Source organism: Eumetopias jubatus, unplaced genomic scaffold, assembly GCF_037043125.1.
Source record: "Eumetopias jubatus isolate StellerSeaLion01/CBP00866 unplaced genomic scaffold, mEumJub1_p1.0 scaffold_5, whole genome shotgun sequence".
Lineage (NCBI taxonomy): Eukaryota > Metazoa > Chordata > Mammalia > Carnivora > Otariidae > Eumetopias > Eumetopias jubatus.
Genome location: NW_028274811.1, coordinates 148280527 through 148297240, shown reverse-complemented (window position 1 = coordinate 148297240; position 16714 = coordinate 148280527). Strand labels below are relative to the sequence as shown.

Here is a 16714-nt window from a genome sequence, read left to right as displayed (position 1 = left end):
AGAACATTCCCAGATATTTCAGTGGACCACTTCAGACTGAATCATGACACATATCTGAATGCCATTCCATTAATTTTCTCCTTTCCTTTCAAAATCGTTTATTAAAAGAAATCTCAATCCTACCCAATTTTTGTTTATTTTTATTTTCGCTACAAGGAGTCAACATTAGCTTTGAAACCTCCGCCCCCCACGTTGTCTGAGCTAATTTATACAGACTGATGTCTGAAACGATCTTAAAATAAGTTGAAAGTGACTCATTGCATTTGTGGACAGCTGCTCAATTTCCATTGTGTGTCTTACTGTTTTGAAGGCATTTCTAAGAATTATTTGCGAAGTGTAGATTTAGGGTAGAAGCCAAAACGGGGACATAGTGATGGCAATGAAGTAGCATTCACCTCATATCCTCATCGAGAGCCGGTCCTCCTGGGTCGCCCCCTAAGGAGTGGAAGTCCAGCCCGGAGCCAGCATTTGAACAAGAGAGAGAAGTGGTGTGTAGAGCTGGACATGCAGGGAATTCACAGAGAGTCAAGTTGGAATCCAAGATCTCCCCTGTTGTTACTTGAGCCTGGGCTCTGGGGTTGCTCGTGGAGACGGCCTGAGCATGTAGAGCCTATAGAAATTATTTAACCTTTGGATCCATGAATGCTGGAAGGCCCTGCCACCCAGTCTGTGTCCAATGAAAACCACTGCCATTCCCCACCATCCCTTGAATCTGGACAGGCTTCTTTCTCACTTTTTCTAAAAGAACATGGGAAGTCATGCTCTGGGATGTTTGGAGCAGAGGCCTTATGAAGCCCTGAAGGTCCCCTCTCATTTCTGGGGCTACTGCCCTGAGATCACCATTAGGGAGCCATTCCAGCCTCACGAAGGATGAGAGACCTTGTGGAGGAGACCCAAGGCCCAGCCGCCTACCAGCAGCTGCGGCCGTGTAGCTGGGGGCATGGTGGGCCTTCCACCCAGCCAGCCCTCCTGGCGCGCGCAGTCCCGTGGCTGGCCCACAGCGAAACCACAGAGGAACCGCCCTGCCAATCCACAGGATCGTGACCAAATAAATGCATCACTGTTCTAAACCACTAGCTTTGGGGTGATTCATTTGGCAGCGGTAGATAACTGAAGTATATTCCTGATCCGATCCAGGCTTGAGCTCAGGTCTGCACAGGCCCAGGGGAGGGGAGCGTGCGATTTTCCTTAGAAATCACTGCACAGGATGTGGCATTTTATCAGATATCAGCTTTGTCACCTGTCCCTTCAGTGCTTTTACAAATCTGTTTACCGCCTGACAAATATGCTTATTGGCATGACCAAGCTGAGAATTCCCAAGCCTGTATAGGTTGATGTTGTGATTCAAATTAATCAGTAAATATGTTTTAATGTAATATCACCTCTCTTCTCATTAGCCGTGACTTTCGTTCCCACACTGATCTCAGTTTTTGATTCCTGGCAGGAAACCCGCCCTCTTTGTCACGTTGGCAAGGCTGAAATTCCTAAGTTATCCATCCTGTCCTCTGCGGCTCCGTGCCCTGTCCTGGGCTGTGCACCTTGGGTCACGCCGAGCGCAGGAGTCGGCAGCAGGAGGAGCCTGGGCCCAAGTCATTTACATGTGCACTTGCCTTCTACCTGCAGGATAATAAACAGCAGTGCCACTTCCTTTGCTTTAGAAAGATCAGATTTTAGCACACCTTCGGAAAAATATATGAAAGAACAGAACCACCCTTGGTTCTCCACAGCTGCCCTGGGAATCCGTGCATGCACGCCAACCCCTGGGCACTGTGACCCAATCAAAAGATGTCTCTGAATCTGTATCTAGAGGTGTATAGACATCTGTAGGTGTAGACATATGTACACGTGTATTACACACAGGTGTAATATACATACACATATTTATTATTCCCATTCTCCCATCATTTCTTTTAGTGCAGAAAAGCACAGGTTTTTAAAAATTACCAAAACAAAAAAAAATTCAAAATATATCTCTTTTCAGCTGCCACACTCAAGGATGTCTTTCCACTTCTTTCTGACACCCTCCAGAGTGGAAGAAATCTAAAAGTGGAAATGACAGTAGAAATCTATTCAAACACCTGTCAGGCTGCAAGGAGGACTCTGAGAGCCGGGAAGTTACAGTTTTCCCATTGTCCACTTAGTGACAGAGTTGAGGTCAGGATATGCTTCAGATTTCCATTATTGAAACACCAGACGATTGAATGAGCTACTCAGAAGAAATCTGATTTAAAGTGTAATGAGGTGTTTGCTAGTTGCACATTCACACATCCCTTCCTGTATCTGACAAATGTTTATTGAGTGTCTCCTATGTGTTAGCTTGGTGTTCCATATGGGGATATGATATCAAAGCAAGCCCACTTCCGGCGCACCAACACCTACAGCCTTGGGCAGGAGAGTGAACAGATGATTCCAGAAGAGTTCAAGAGTGAACATTGGGTGCCAGAATGATGCACAACACCTGTCCAAGTTGGACACTCCTCAGCAGCAGTGGCTGGGAACAGGATGGGGGGCAAGGAAAAGGGGCAAGTTTTGTACATAGTGGGAAGGACAGGAATCTCAGCTTCACGGACATGGGATGGTAAGAGGGAAAGAGTAACCAAGGATGAGCGCAGGTTTCTGCGTGGTTAACCTTTAACTGGGCTAAGCTTAACAAGAGGAGGGAAGGTGATGGTTTCTGTTGTGGAAATGCTGCATTTGCAACCCCTGCCTGTGACAGAAACCACTGTTTTGTCTCTCAGTATCCTTTGTCTCCTTCTATAGTAAGGAGACATGCCACCCTAATTAAAAACATGTCCCAGCATCCCTGAGAGAGACAGACAGCCTTACGATGACCTCTGGCCAATGGCACATGAGCAAAAGTCATGGTGTTCTTCCAAGGGACACCCTAGAGAGGTGAGCTCTCCCATTCTGGAAGGATGGGGGCAAGAAAAAGATTGAAGTGATGGATCCAGAGTCCAGGGTGGGAAGGAATGGAAGGAAGGGAAGGCCAGGGGCAAGAGGGCAAAAGTAGTCAGGTTAGAGGTCCAAAGGGGAAGTCTCACAATTCAGAGCCAAGGTTTCCAACCAGGGGAAATTTCCAGCCTCCTCCCCACTCCTCAGGAGAGAGCATTTGGCAGTGGCCGGAGGCAGTGTGGGTTATCTGAGACAGAGATGGGGCCCCTACTGGCATTTCACCAGTTAGGAGCTACTAAAATCTAGTCTCAGTCTATGGGGTAGATGCTGCTAAACATCCCGTCATGCACAGGACAGCAAAGAACTGTCCAGACCCAAATGCCAATAAGGTAAATGTGTACAATGAAACTGTAGGATGTACCTGTTCAAATTCCTTCACCTAAACACACACACACACACACACACACACACACACACACACACACACACACACACACACACACACACACACACACACACCATGTGTGCCCTCTACAAGCTGATCAGAGCTTGTCTACCTGCCCAGGCTCAGCCCACAGGCTGCCAGTTTGCTTCCTATGAACTTAAAATTTGTATGTGTCCTTAACATATATGCTCAGAATAAATGAGTCAGAAAACACACTAAGTCAAGGTTTCCTGCTATGATTTAAACTTGAGTTATCATCACATGTAACATGCAGTACAGTGTATTGCAACATGTTTTTTCTTAAATTATGGAACCTCCAAGCCATGACTTCCTTTTTGTCAGGTAGCAGTAAATGTGAGGTCTTGAATAAGAATCACTGTTTTTTAGCTAATATTCGATGTGATTGTCTCCAAACAGAACTCTGCGTGAGACCTAAGTGGGAGAATCCCTGAACGAAAATCTGCAGTGTTTCTAAGAATGCACTCTCTAAAGACAAAGATAGAGCTTAAATAGGACTGTGTGCCAACAGTATGATTACACAGACCGGGTATGTTCCAAGCCACCATCCAGAAACTGCAGCCGGAAGGCTACCTATAGTCTTGAGTTTGAACCCCAGGCATTTCATTTGAGTTCCTTTAAATAAAATTCTAGGATGTGACGGCCCTTCAGCTTTTTGCTGTGGGGATTTTGCTGGACCATTTGCTGCTTGCATCTTTAACTAAATCTGAGAAAGCTTAGGACATTGCTTGATGCACGGAATGAGAATTAGTGCAGTTCTGTTATCTGTCTTCCCTCATTGTTCTTCTTTTCTGGAGAAGGGGATGTGGTGCAGAAATCGTGGGCACTTCTCTTGGTACCAACCACATCCTTGCCCAAGATGACGACCCATGTTTGAGGGCAGGCACATTATTTAAAGGGTGTTATCTGCCAGGTTGTGTCTTTGGAGGCTTTTCTCTGGAGCCTGGCATCAGGGCACTATTTTTCAAGACAAATAAGCAGCAATGGGAATGTCGACTTGAGCGCTAGGGAGTCCTTGGATCCCCTCCATGCCATCTACTCATCTCTGTATGCACAACAGATAAAAGGCAATGCCCGGTTCAGGATCTAGTCATGGGTTCACAAGAGAAATGTCAAGCAGTTGCTTCCAGAATATTCAGCTCCCTCCCTTTTCAAAGACATCCTTTGATATCAGCTGCTATTTGTTCTATGCCCCAGCGTTGTCTGGGGGGTGCTTCTGGTGGGGGGGGTCGGACTGGGTGGGTGGGAAGAGGCTGAGGGCTGTTGATGGTGTAGGAGACGGATGGGGCTCACCCCAAGAGCAATTTTGCTTTGGGGTTCAAGTCTCCACATTCAGCCTCAGGAAAAAGGTCCATTCACCCCACCAAAGATAAAGAGGAATTAGCCACAACTCAAGACACTGCCATGGGGAGCAGCCCCCTCCCTGTCACTAACCGAAAGCTGTTGTTTATTCATCGCCCGTTTACGGGTTGTCCTTTCTCTCTGGGTACAGTTTAGCAGACCGGTTAAGGAGAGCTCTAACCGTGGACTACACCTCTGTGCGTTCAAGTCCTGATTCCACCATCTGTTTGGCCTTCAGTTACCTCTTTGTAGAAACGGGCAAAATAAGAATCACTCACTGATTAGGTTTTGGGGAGCATTAAGTGAGATGATGCTTACAAAGCACTCAGAATGGGAATTGGTACGTGGAAGGTAGCCAATAAATATTTGTTGAGTGGGGAAAAGAATCGGGAATTAAGAGCACAGCATCCACATTCAAGTTGAGCAGTTCTGTAATTTCCTCGGAAGACAAGGAGGAAGTTCATGTCCATGGTGTTCCACATGTTGTTCTTTGATCAACAATTCTGAGTGCCCCAAATGTGATTTGAGAGACCTTTTTTGAGGCAAATCTTGGCCACAGCCTTGAAGGCACTGGTCTTCCCTCCAAAGCTCCATGCCCCCTGGCAGCCACCCTCATCCCGCACACCCCCTTACAGGCTTGTCCAGTTTCATAAATCCGAGAATCCGGGCTCAGGCAGAGCAGGCCACTCCATACTAGGATCCCATCTGCCGAGGGATTAAGCAGAGCGAACCTGCAAGCTCAGCTCCATCAGGTAAGGAGCTCACTCGGTGCCAGCAGACAGACTGGGGTACTTTTCCTTGTCCCAGCCGATGCTGCGAATATCCCTGTGAAACCCTGTTCTGCCAGCGTCCCTGAGTATGGGGACACGCGGTTGGTTGAGGAAAGCCCATAGCTTTTGTATTCAGCCAGAAGGACGCCCCCGATAGGAGACTAGAGACCACAACGCTCTGTGTGCAGGATGACACCTGCCGCCACGAAGAATGGGTAGATTCTGATGACTTCAGCATTTAGTTAGAAAAACATCTTTTAGACGTGTCATTCCTGTTTTTTATCAGATTAGGACTGAAATGTTCCATGCTTTGAAAATCCTGTGCACACAAGGACTGAACGTGTGGGGCGGCGGACATGGCCCTGACGTGTTACATCTATCTAAAGAGTTAGACTAAGTTGTGGCAGAAATCGCCCCCAAGTCAGAGTGGCTGGCAACAATAATGCCTGCTCACTGGTGTTTGTCCAGTATCAGTGGGCTGCCATTTTGTGCCAGGCATGGGACCCGGGCTTACAGCAGCCAATACTGAGGATACTGCCGGTCCCCAAAGCAGGGGGAAACAAGAACATGGTGAGCCCCATACTGGCTCTTAAAGTTGTGCGTAGAAGGAGCGCACATCATGCTGCTCGCATTTCACTGGTCAGACCGAGGCCCATGGCCAAGCCTACAGTGAGGAGGGCAAGGAGAGAAAGGGTCAACACCTGTTTCAAAAAAAATAATTCAGTGCACTGCGAGTGTTTCGTGCATAGAAGTGCCTTGGGTATCTAGTCATCTCTAGCGTGTGGGTTCATTGAGGGATTGCATCTGAACATTAAATTATTCCATTTTACTCCTTGCAATCGTTCCTCAAGTCGATTCCAACAAAACTTTTTATTTCTTGTTATCTCCTCTGTCAACGGTATTACTGGCATCTCCACCTTTCCTTATTCTCAGGAGAAATCTTCCGGCCACCTGTGCATCATGGGTTTTTTTTTGCCCCCGCACCCCCAAAAAGAAAAAAAAATCCAGAAGTGTGGTCAGTCTTTACACATTTTCTCCACATTCTTTTCTTCAACCAGCTTCACCTGTTTCAGGCTGCATGGTGTTCCTTGCCCGTGGGCAGATGATCTCTGAAAGGCCAATCAGACCAGAATTAACACCACTCTGGAGCACTTTACTATTTTACTTTATGTTGTGTGAGTGTGGAGGTCTGTTTGCGTGATGAGATCTCCTTTGGGTGATTCAGCAGCACCGGTGTTGAGTTGTGTTGTGCTCAGACTGTGTGGGTGCACCAGCCTGAGAGGGGCCTGTGATCCTCATGGACCCCTCCTGCCATCTTGCTCTGGGCACTGTGTGCAGTGGCCTGCCCTGCTGACTGGTCAAGGGAACAAAGCTGTGCCTCTTATCTTAGGACCTCCATATTCTCCACCCGAGGATTGACTATTTCTACCTTATCAGTGATTTTTTTTTTTCTCACCAGAAGCTCTATTTTTGAGAATTGAATTGACAGTGGATGGTAAACAGTTCAAGTCTAGAAGTATCAATTTACCATCCCCCATGACTATAAACACAGTTTATACTTTGACTTGATTGGCCCTTTTGTGCTCCAACTTCTCTGAACTAGAGAGTCATCACATGAGAGTGATAATTTCATTCTTGTACCATCTATTAATGGTGTGTGCTCTAAAAGCATCTCCGTCATCTCACTGAGCTCAAAAATCAGACCAAGTGGAAAGACTGGTCAGTGAAGTTGGGAGACACAAGTTCCATTTGGTCTTGACTCCCTGGTGAACACCAACCCCCTCACTGTACCCCTTGGAATGACACCTATATCTAGCTTGCCCCCTTTTTTGGTGAAAAATGTTTACATTCAAATGAGATTGTCTGTGACCAGGGTTGTAAAATGAGGCAACAATATAAGCATGTAACGAAAGGACTCAGTGTTTTGTAAAATGAAATGGTGATTCGTTGAGTGCGTATTGGCTTTAATTTGCACAAAGCATTCCAGTTTTCCTAGACTGTGAAGTAAACAGGCGGGCTTTCCCTCTGTACGCCAACACAGGCCATTAATATGGCACACCGGAACTTCTGGCCCTTCTTCATTCCCCCCCCCCCCCCATTGAAGTCACTCTTCAAGAACCAGCACACACTCAGTCTCCTCTGGTCTCCATTGTCAAGATTCCAAGTGGTCACTCCTTTTTCATTGTCCTTCTGACAGTATTTGCCACCACATTGAGATGTGAGCACTGGGGCTCTTTCCTCTATGTGTCACCAATTGGTCAACTCCAAACCACTGAGAAGTAAATTCTGGAAAGGGCCTCCTGTGGTTCCATCAAATGCTATGAATTCACATGGACATGGAGACCTTCAGCTCCCCTAGCTCAATAGACAAATTTTTTAGACAACCAAACTGGGACTCAAAGCCTGGAGTGATTTGGTTGAGGTGTTCTAGGTAGTGGCTGAAAAAGGTCAGGAATCCACGTCATTCCGTGGTGGTGTGGTTTCTGCTACAAAGTGCTGCTACTTCCTTTCATACGTCCATTTCATGACTGCATTTTTTGTAAAAATCATAGAAAGATGAAACAAGACCTTTAAAATATTAAGAGTATTCAGTGTGTTCTGGTTAATTGATGTGAAACAGGATTTTTAAGGAGGAACCTAAACGAAACAAGCTAAATTTAACAACAGGAAACAGCAACAGTAGCAATTGTTACTAGAACTTAATTTGGGGGATATGCTGTTGATGGAGGTTGGTGCCAATGGAGGATGCTTATTTTCTGAGACCAACAGACATGAAGCTGGCTGCAAGAGAAGATATGATCTGGGGAAGGTGTTGACATATCTTTACGTCCCTGGCAGGTGTTTTCCAAGTACAGTGTTCTCAGCATTTGTTCCTGAATAGACACATTGTCCTTTCATAAGGCAGGACAGTATTGAATCACATCATCTGTCTAACCCTGTGGCTGCTTAGGAATCTGGTGTCTTCCATTCTGATAGCTACTTTCTGTTGGGAGGAGAAACATTTATAACAATATCCCTTCTGTTCATTGCATTGGTTTGGCATCCTGATGTAATTGAATTGCCATTTAAAATAAGAACAAAACAGAAATAAGAATTTTGAAAGAGAAAAAAATTTTCCATCTTGCAAAAGGAGCATGTCACTGTCTTCCTCTCCTTTGAAAAATTCAGCAGATTTTAATTTTTATTACATGTATGGCTTATTGAAGGCACAAGGCATCACATGCATTATCATATCCTAGCTCAAATTTTAAGTACAAGTCTTCTTTGCTTAAATTGGATTTTCCTATCAACCAAAATAATCTCCAGGCTAGCATAACAGTAGAAAGTTATAATGTCTGCTTTGTTTCATTATATTAGAAACACTTTGGAGCTCAAAATGTCCTACACTTTGATCAATAGTGCACTGAAATTTACTAACTCTGTAGCTCTTCTCTGAGGCACAATTTAAAAGAACAAATTCTAGGGAAAAAAATACTAATGAATAATAATTGGAGGTTTAATAAAAGGATGTGTTGAGATAGACCCCTCAAGTCAAGGCCAAGTTGTTTATCAGATAACCTTTGAATAAGCTAGAATTAGTCAGATTTTCTGTCATTAGACAGTCTTTTCTAGGAAGAGAAAGAAGTAGTAATGGTATGCATCAGTCAGTCTAATGACACTTGATTTTCCAGAAATCCCCTTAAGGAATTTTTCCAGTGCTTGGAGGGAGCCTGTAGCCAGGTTCTATCTGGTATATTAAGCACTTACACTTGTGGGTCGCTTTCCGATAATTTGGCAGGGCACACAGCTGCATTAGCAAAAACCTGAAATATTAATGGAAATATTAACCTTGTCAGATTATGAATTGAGTTGAAATTTATCATGTGTGCTATAATATTGGGCTTTTTTTTCTGCAGAGTATAGCATTTTGTAAGGGAAAAAAAAGATAAATTTAAAAGTATATTGATTTACAGATTTCAGTACAGGCTTTTAGTTGAGGCTCACCCTCTTGCCCAATGCTGTCATCACCAAGAGGACATGTGCAGACCCCAAAGCAAGGACCCCATTCATGAGCTCTAATCAGACGTTCTGCCTTCCCCTGGCAGTGCTAGAACAGCATGGTAGTAAGGGCGCCTCATGTTCTTTCATTTGTCTGGTTGGCTGTTACTAAAATCTCAATTCCAGTCTAAATTCACGCGGATTCTTGAACACTAAAAAAAGAAAAAAGAAAATTTTGGCTTACACACACACACACACACACACACACATCTTGTATTTTTGAAACTACCTATAAAAAGCCAGTCATCCATCTACATTTGAGTCTAAAATAAAGATCATAATTTACATTTGGTCATTAAATGAACCTATGGGCCTGAAAGAGAATTACTATATTGGATTCTTTTTTTGTTCATGGACTCGGTCCTTCAAGAAAGGCTAACTTTGGGATTTAGCCTATTCTTATTAGAGAATATATGAGGAGGAGAGAAGGGAAAGATCTCAGTTAGATTTACCCCCAAGCAGATCCTAAGACAAGGATCTGGGTGGAGTAATTTAGTTGGAAGGTGGTTCCAAATAGCAGAGTGAGGGAGTTGATCAGGGAGGGAGGTAAGTAAGCCATTGGAAGGAACCACTGGTGGCATCCAGGGCTCAGTCTTGCTGGAGACCCTCAGTGGGAAGTGGGAAGTGGCGTGCATGCTCAGATCTTCCTGCTGAGGGATGTGGGTGCAGGAGCTGGGGTACTTATCCATCAGTTACTCCCTCATTGGTTGAGACCCATGAAACTGTAAGGAATAAGCTGCAGGGAGCTTCCAAGAAAGGCAGAGGGAACATGAACAGGACAGCACCAGCCGCAAGAAGCCTGACTAGAAGTGAGTGTAAACAGTGGGAAAGGCTACTGATTGTTTTAAATCCTACAGAAGACTGCACAGAATCCACGCACACACACAGGTAATCATCGTAAGATAATAGAGCAGAACGCTATAAATTGAGGATTATGGCCTGGTGAATTTTATTTTTTCATGGCCCTTGACTCATCCATCACCACCAGAAAGAATACAAACTTGGTTTTAATCAAATTAAGCCAATAACCAGACCTCTCTGTAGACACACAGATTCCACTGGGATTTCTAAAAAGATAGCCTAGGTCCAGATTTATAATCTGTTACGTTGTACGTGCTAACATTCCTTATTACTGTTTCAGAAGTTCACAAATTCATAGTTCATGTCTACTTGCTTTGATGATGACAGAGATTTGATGGCATCTCAGAGCACTGTGCCTCCCTTGGCTCCCATCCAGGGTTGTTCTATTCACGTCTGAGAATATGAGCAGATAGGCCCCCTGATTATTGTTGATGGCAATTTCACACATTCCTCACTAGATTTCCCCTATTTGTTGAAACAGATTGTTAACATAATGACTCCTTTATAACATTTTGGTCTTATACCCAACTATCCAATACATCAATCAATAAACAGAAATTCTTCTGTTTATTATTATATTATTTATTATTTATATTTATTACTATATTATTTATATTTATATTTATTATATTTTATATTTATTATATTTATTATATTATCCCCCATATTTAATAAATATTAAATATATATTTATATTTACTATACTTATTATATTATCCCACACAGTGTTCCTTAGTATGTATAGTGTGCTCAAACCCTGTGGAAATGGGTTTAAGTAAATGTTGCCTTAGTGGAACTCAGTCCCAAACTTTAAGGGACAAAGTCTATCTATCTTAAATACTTCCTTGGATATATCATGTGTTTTATGACTTTTAGACTTCTCAAATGTCTAACCATCCTATTGGACACAAAGGCCAGCACATGGAAGAATTCAAGATAAGAAGCAAATTTGTGTATTTGGGGGATGGGTAGTAAAAGATGAGTAAATGATGAGTCTTGATATCAAGATTTCAAAAGGGTTTATCATTTATTTAAAACATAAATCCCTTAAATAAAATCTTCTAAAAAAGGGGGGGCGCCTGGGTGGCGCAGTCGTTAAGCGTCTGCCTTCGGCTCAGGTCATGATCCCGGGGTCCTGGGATCGAGCCCCGCATTGGGCTCCCTGCTCTGCGGGAAGCCTGCTTTTCTCCCTCTCCCACTCCCCCTGGTTGTGTTCCCTCTCTCGCTGTGCCTCTCTCTGTCAGATAAATAAATAAAATCTTTTAAAAAAAAACCCATAAATCCCATTGTCTTTCCACATGGGTTCTTAGATCGGAGAGAGAACTGACTTGTGTCGCCACCAAGCCATCAAACAAATAAACCAAACTCAATTTGTGCCTAACAAGGACACAGACTTTTTTTCAAGTTTTAAAATTTGAACGTGTATTTTCATGTCATTAGTGGTTTCTTGGTATTCTGAATTCCAGATGGGTCCATTTTTCTGGGGCTACCCGTTTCTTTACTAAACCCAAATATTACTTGATTTTTTTATTCCATTATTGAATTCAGTATTTTCCATCCTCCTGGTGTTGCTTATCCTAGCCCCTGGCTGCCTGCTGAGATGTCTCACACAGTCAGGCGTATTTTCTACTCTTTGAGCGTTTTGCTTAAGTCCAAAATTTGAACGCACCTCCTCACTTTAAACTAACATGATGCTGCTATATTGTGAGAGATCATTAGTGAAAGTTGGGGAATAACAGAAGGGAATTTGAGCTTAGGATCAGAATAAAATCAGAATGTAATTTCAAGTGGTTACCAATGTCCGCCAGCCATTTCCCAACATGGGGGAAATTGGAATGTGTTCTTTCTCCGTAGGTGCAGCCTGTTGATGTGAAACTGGGGTCTCTCCTCCCTCTGCATGAGTCTTGCACTCTTTCCCTCCATTCCCTGGGCCCATAACCACAGTGTGATTGTCTTCCAGAGAGGAAAGCCCAAAGTAATCACTACCTTTATTTTGCAGAATAGTCAAGTTTTCCTTTGTCTGAACATCACTAGTGTAGATTGTGCCTAGGCCTGGTATTTGTGATCAAGAAGGTCATTAATATGACTTTAAAACCTGAGCACTGTCTACCCAGGTCCCCGGGTCCCCGCCCTGGTCACCACTGACAGTGAACAGAAACTTTGAAATTAGATTTGTCTTCGATGCATCCCAGATAAAATGCATAGTAGGTCACTCATTCATTCAACAAATAACTGTAGAGCAACTATTCTTTTCCAGGAATTCCTCCAGGAGTTGAACAATAAAGCAATGTACAAGGCCCCCCCTTTATTTCCTTTTATATCACCAGTTTCTGTGAGTGAGAGGAACCACATTTGAAGACGTATGTCCAATGTCCATAGCAAAAACTATTTACTCCTCTCAAAAAAACATTCTAGAAAATATGTGGACTTGTCCATTCTTTCCCTGAAGACTGAAATATCTACAAAGTCTATTTTATATTAATTTAGCTACACCAGCTTTCTTTTCATTAAGGTTTTCATAATTTATCTTTTTTTGGTATCTTATTTTCTGTATTTCTGTATTCTTATATTTAAGATGTGCCTATTGTGAGTAGAGTTACATTTTGCCTTTTTTAAAATCCAATCTGACAGTATTAGTCAAGTAATTGGAGTATTTCGTTCATTTACATTTAGTGTAATATCTGGTATAATAGGCCAATAGTAGCCATTTTCTAACTTATTCTCTGCTTGTTTCACCTGTTTTAAGTTTTCTTTGACTCTTCATTATGACTATTTTGGATTAATAAGAATTCCTATCTCAGTTTTGCTAGTCATACATCCTTCCGTTCTTCGTTGCTAATGTAGAAATTATATCCATCCTTGACTTACTGCATTCTACTATAAATTGCTACCTTTGCCACTTCCCATGTAATCCTAGGGCCTCAGAACATTTTAACTCCATTCACGCTCACTTCATTTTTTGTGTTAATGCCATTGTAGGTTTAATTTCTGTTATATTTTAGATCACCCAGGACGCTATCCTCATGATTTTGTACAAATTAATATTAATTTATATTTACTCAGATGTATATATGGACATTTAACTTATTAAATACTTTTGGTTTTTCCATTTTTTAATTGTAATTAAATGGAAACTTCAAGGGGAATTTAACAAAAGTAAGAACATAATTATTAAATAAAAAGTGTCTTCTTAATCTCTTAAGTACCAATAAAATTCCCTTTGTCATACCAGTATCAGCACTTGTGTTATGACAACTGTTAGCACCTGGCCATCTACCCAAATGCCTCTTTGCAAAGAGGTTGGTGATAGTACTAATCAAATAGGGGTGTTGTTTTGACTCATTTGTTTCACATGAAAAGCAGGTGCTCCTGGACTATTAGTTTCCCTCCTCTCTTCCCACATCTCAGGCATGTGGCTTCCTTCAAACACCAGCCAGTTCCTCCAGCTTCATCTGATGGCAAGTGTACTGTGTGTGGGCTCCCTGATGGATCATGAACAACATGATATCAGGGATGTTGACTCACTCTTCTTTGCATCTACCATTAGTGCTTATCATGGGGCCTGGCATTTAATGGGCAATGATGGATGTTTTCTGAATGCGTGAATAAATTAATGAATGATGGAACAAATGACCAGCACTCAGTTATGCCACTTCCTGGTGAAACACTCTACCATGCACTGAGATCCCCCCCATAGGTACCCACTCGGTTCTCCTATTAGCTTTGTACCTGTTTCTTTCCCCTGGAGCAGGCTGGGGAGGGGCTGTAGTGAGGGTCTTCGCATCTTCATCAGGATGCCCTCCAGGCCTTCCCTCTGCTCCCTCGGTGGATGTTCCCCGCAGCCACCAAAATGATGTGCCCTGAGGGTTAGCCCAAAGGGATACCAGCCCTGTTAAACCTGGGAGCAAAGACCAGCTTCCCTTCCCCTGTATTCTCTTATCACTTTGTCCGCATAAATGAATGGATGAATGAATGAATGAATGAATGAGAAGGAAAGAAAAAAGAGACAGAAAATGTGGAAGACAGAGAAAATAGTTCAACAAATGTTTTTTAATCAACACTGAATATCAGTTGCTCAATGCACAATACCTAAAGAATATGGTGTTTTCTATAATAAGTTAATGTTTTTTAAAGATTTATTTATTTGAGAGAGAGAGAGCATGAGCAGGAGGGGCAGAGCGAGAGGGAGAGAGAATCTCAAGGAGACTCTGTGCTGAGCACAGAGCCCACCGTGGGGCTCGATCTCGCAACCCTGAGATCACAACCCGAAACCAAGAATCAGGTGCTTAGCCAACTGAGCCACCCAGGCACTGCTACAATAAATTAATGTTTAAAATAACTAAAGATGAGTACAAAGTTTCAAAGATTGCCCTTCTTTGATACTTTTTCTCAAAAAAAAAAATATTGCAAATGTCACTCTAACTAAAATAAGCATATATTAAAATAACTGTAATGTTACATGCTACTGTTTGCTGTATTTAAAGACCAAAAATACAAGAAAAGCTCATAATTTATCATTTCCTTGTGTTCCACCTGTAGTCTCTTATACGTGACATTTTATAGATGCTATTCCTGACTGTCTTTGTAATAGATTAGAATCACTAAAGGGGATTTGGGTGGTCATCACAGAGGAAATGAAATATTTGACTATCTTACTTAGGATGTGCAGAATATTTGTTGACTTTCTGAAATGCAATAAAGCTTGTACTTTATCTCCCAAATGAACAGGCAGGCGAAAATGAGTGTTTTCTATCTTTGACTGACCATAGGTTTCTGGCATTTTTATATCATTTCTGCTTTACTGCTTTAAAATCAGAGTAGGTAAATAGTATCCGTGGAGGAAATATCTTTGCTTACCTTTATTCTCCACTCTGAAGAACACATACTTAGAATTCCATAAATAATAAATAATATAACACACGCTGACCTTAGAAAGTTTGAATTTTTTTTCAGCATGTCCTTCTACACTCCATATTTTAACTTGTTGGAAGAGTCCTCGACTTGGACCCTCTGCAGATCCGTGATGCTTTCAGAGATGACTTGGGTGTTACCGTAATGATTTGAAATGTCTTGGTCTTCCACACCCTGTTTCAGGAGCGGCTTCTGCTCTCCCTGCTGCCGGCTCACATAGCCATGGAAATGAAAGCCGAGATCATCCAGAGGCTGCAGGGCCCCAAAGCCGGCCAAATGGAAAACACAAACAACTTTCACAACCTGTATGTCAAGCGACACACCAACGTGAGGTACGCTGCTCTGTTCTTGTTCCTCAGCAAGTCCGGCGAGCGGCTCGCCAGCCTAGGGCCATTTGTAACTGGGAGCTCACATCTCACAAAATCCTGTCTCCTCTGAAACTGTGAATGGAGTCCCCACTCCACCCCACCTCCTGCTGTCTCTCATGGCCTTCACCGGAAGACAAGGAAGTAGAATCTTCACTTTACTGGATTCTGTTGTCCGTCATGGCCCTGCTTTGTATGGCTGACCTTCCGTCACAAAGGAGAGAGAGGTGGTTAGTGGGGTCCATTCTCTGGGAACACCGTGGTCAGGTTTCCTGGCATCCCCGGAGCCCAGGACCCTCGGCTCTGTGGTAAGACTGAAGGTAGGGCCACTGGGCTCTTGATACAAGACCTGATTCCTCAGGAGGGACTTGGCAGGGCCAGGGCCTCAGTGAACAGAGCACTTCCTGTCCATCAGGAATGATGGGTTTCTGGGGTGTGGCCAGCCAGTGACCAATATCACAGGGGACTGATGTGCACCTTAATTAATTAATAGTGCAAGTTCCTGCTTCCCAAGTCTGTCAAAGTCCCATCTGCTTCCCAGGGATTGATTCCATTCCTGGAATCACAGGAAGTGGGAAACTAACATGTTATCAGCATGAGATTGAGATCCAGAAGGAGAACCATGTGGGGTGTCTTTCTCCCCTAGCTCTCCTCCAGAGAGGAGCTGTGCAGGCCCTCACTTCAGCATGGGAGGCATTTCCTCCCATGCTGCCCGTCTCCCAGCTGCAGCAGAACACGGCCCCTCCAGACCCAGGTGTCTGGTCCCTCACCGTTCTCCAAGACAACCCAAGCTTCATACCACTTCTTTCGGGTTTTTTTCTTACATCCATTCAACTAGATTGCAGTAGTGCTTTTTATTCTTGCCAGGTTCTCTCGATAAATACCTCATGCATCTGACCTCATTCATTCCACCTTGATATTATTGCCCACCCGGTTCAATAGTTCAGGAACAACAACCACAAATATAACTACAATTTGCTGAGCATTGAATACTTGGCCTTTTGCTCTCAAGCTCGGATCCTTTCCAGTGCATGATCCTAGCTTCCAGTCTGGTTGCTGCAAGTCAAGGATTT

The 16714-nt window shown here is 43.3% G+C and overlaps 1 protein-coding gene across 1 annotated transcript in view; it reads left to right on the top strand.

The window, feature by feature from the left end:
• The window catches only part of ADCY2 (adenylate cyclase 2), a 400165-nt gene that overhangs the window by 257381 nt on the left and 126070 nt on the right, over positions 1-16714 (top strand). Inside the window, exon 5 of the mRNA XM_088023724.1 lies at positions 15460-15608. Coding sequence (XP_087879850.1) covers positions 15460-15608 — 149 coding nt within the window. The remainder of the gene's footprint in view (positions 1-15459; positions 15609-16714) is intronic.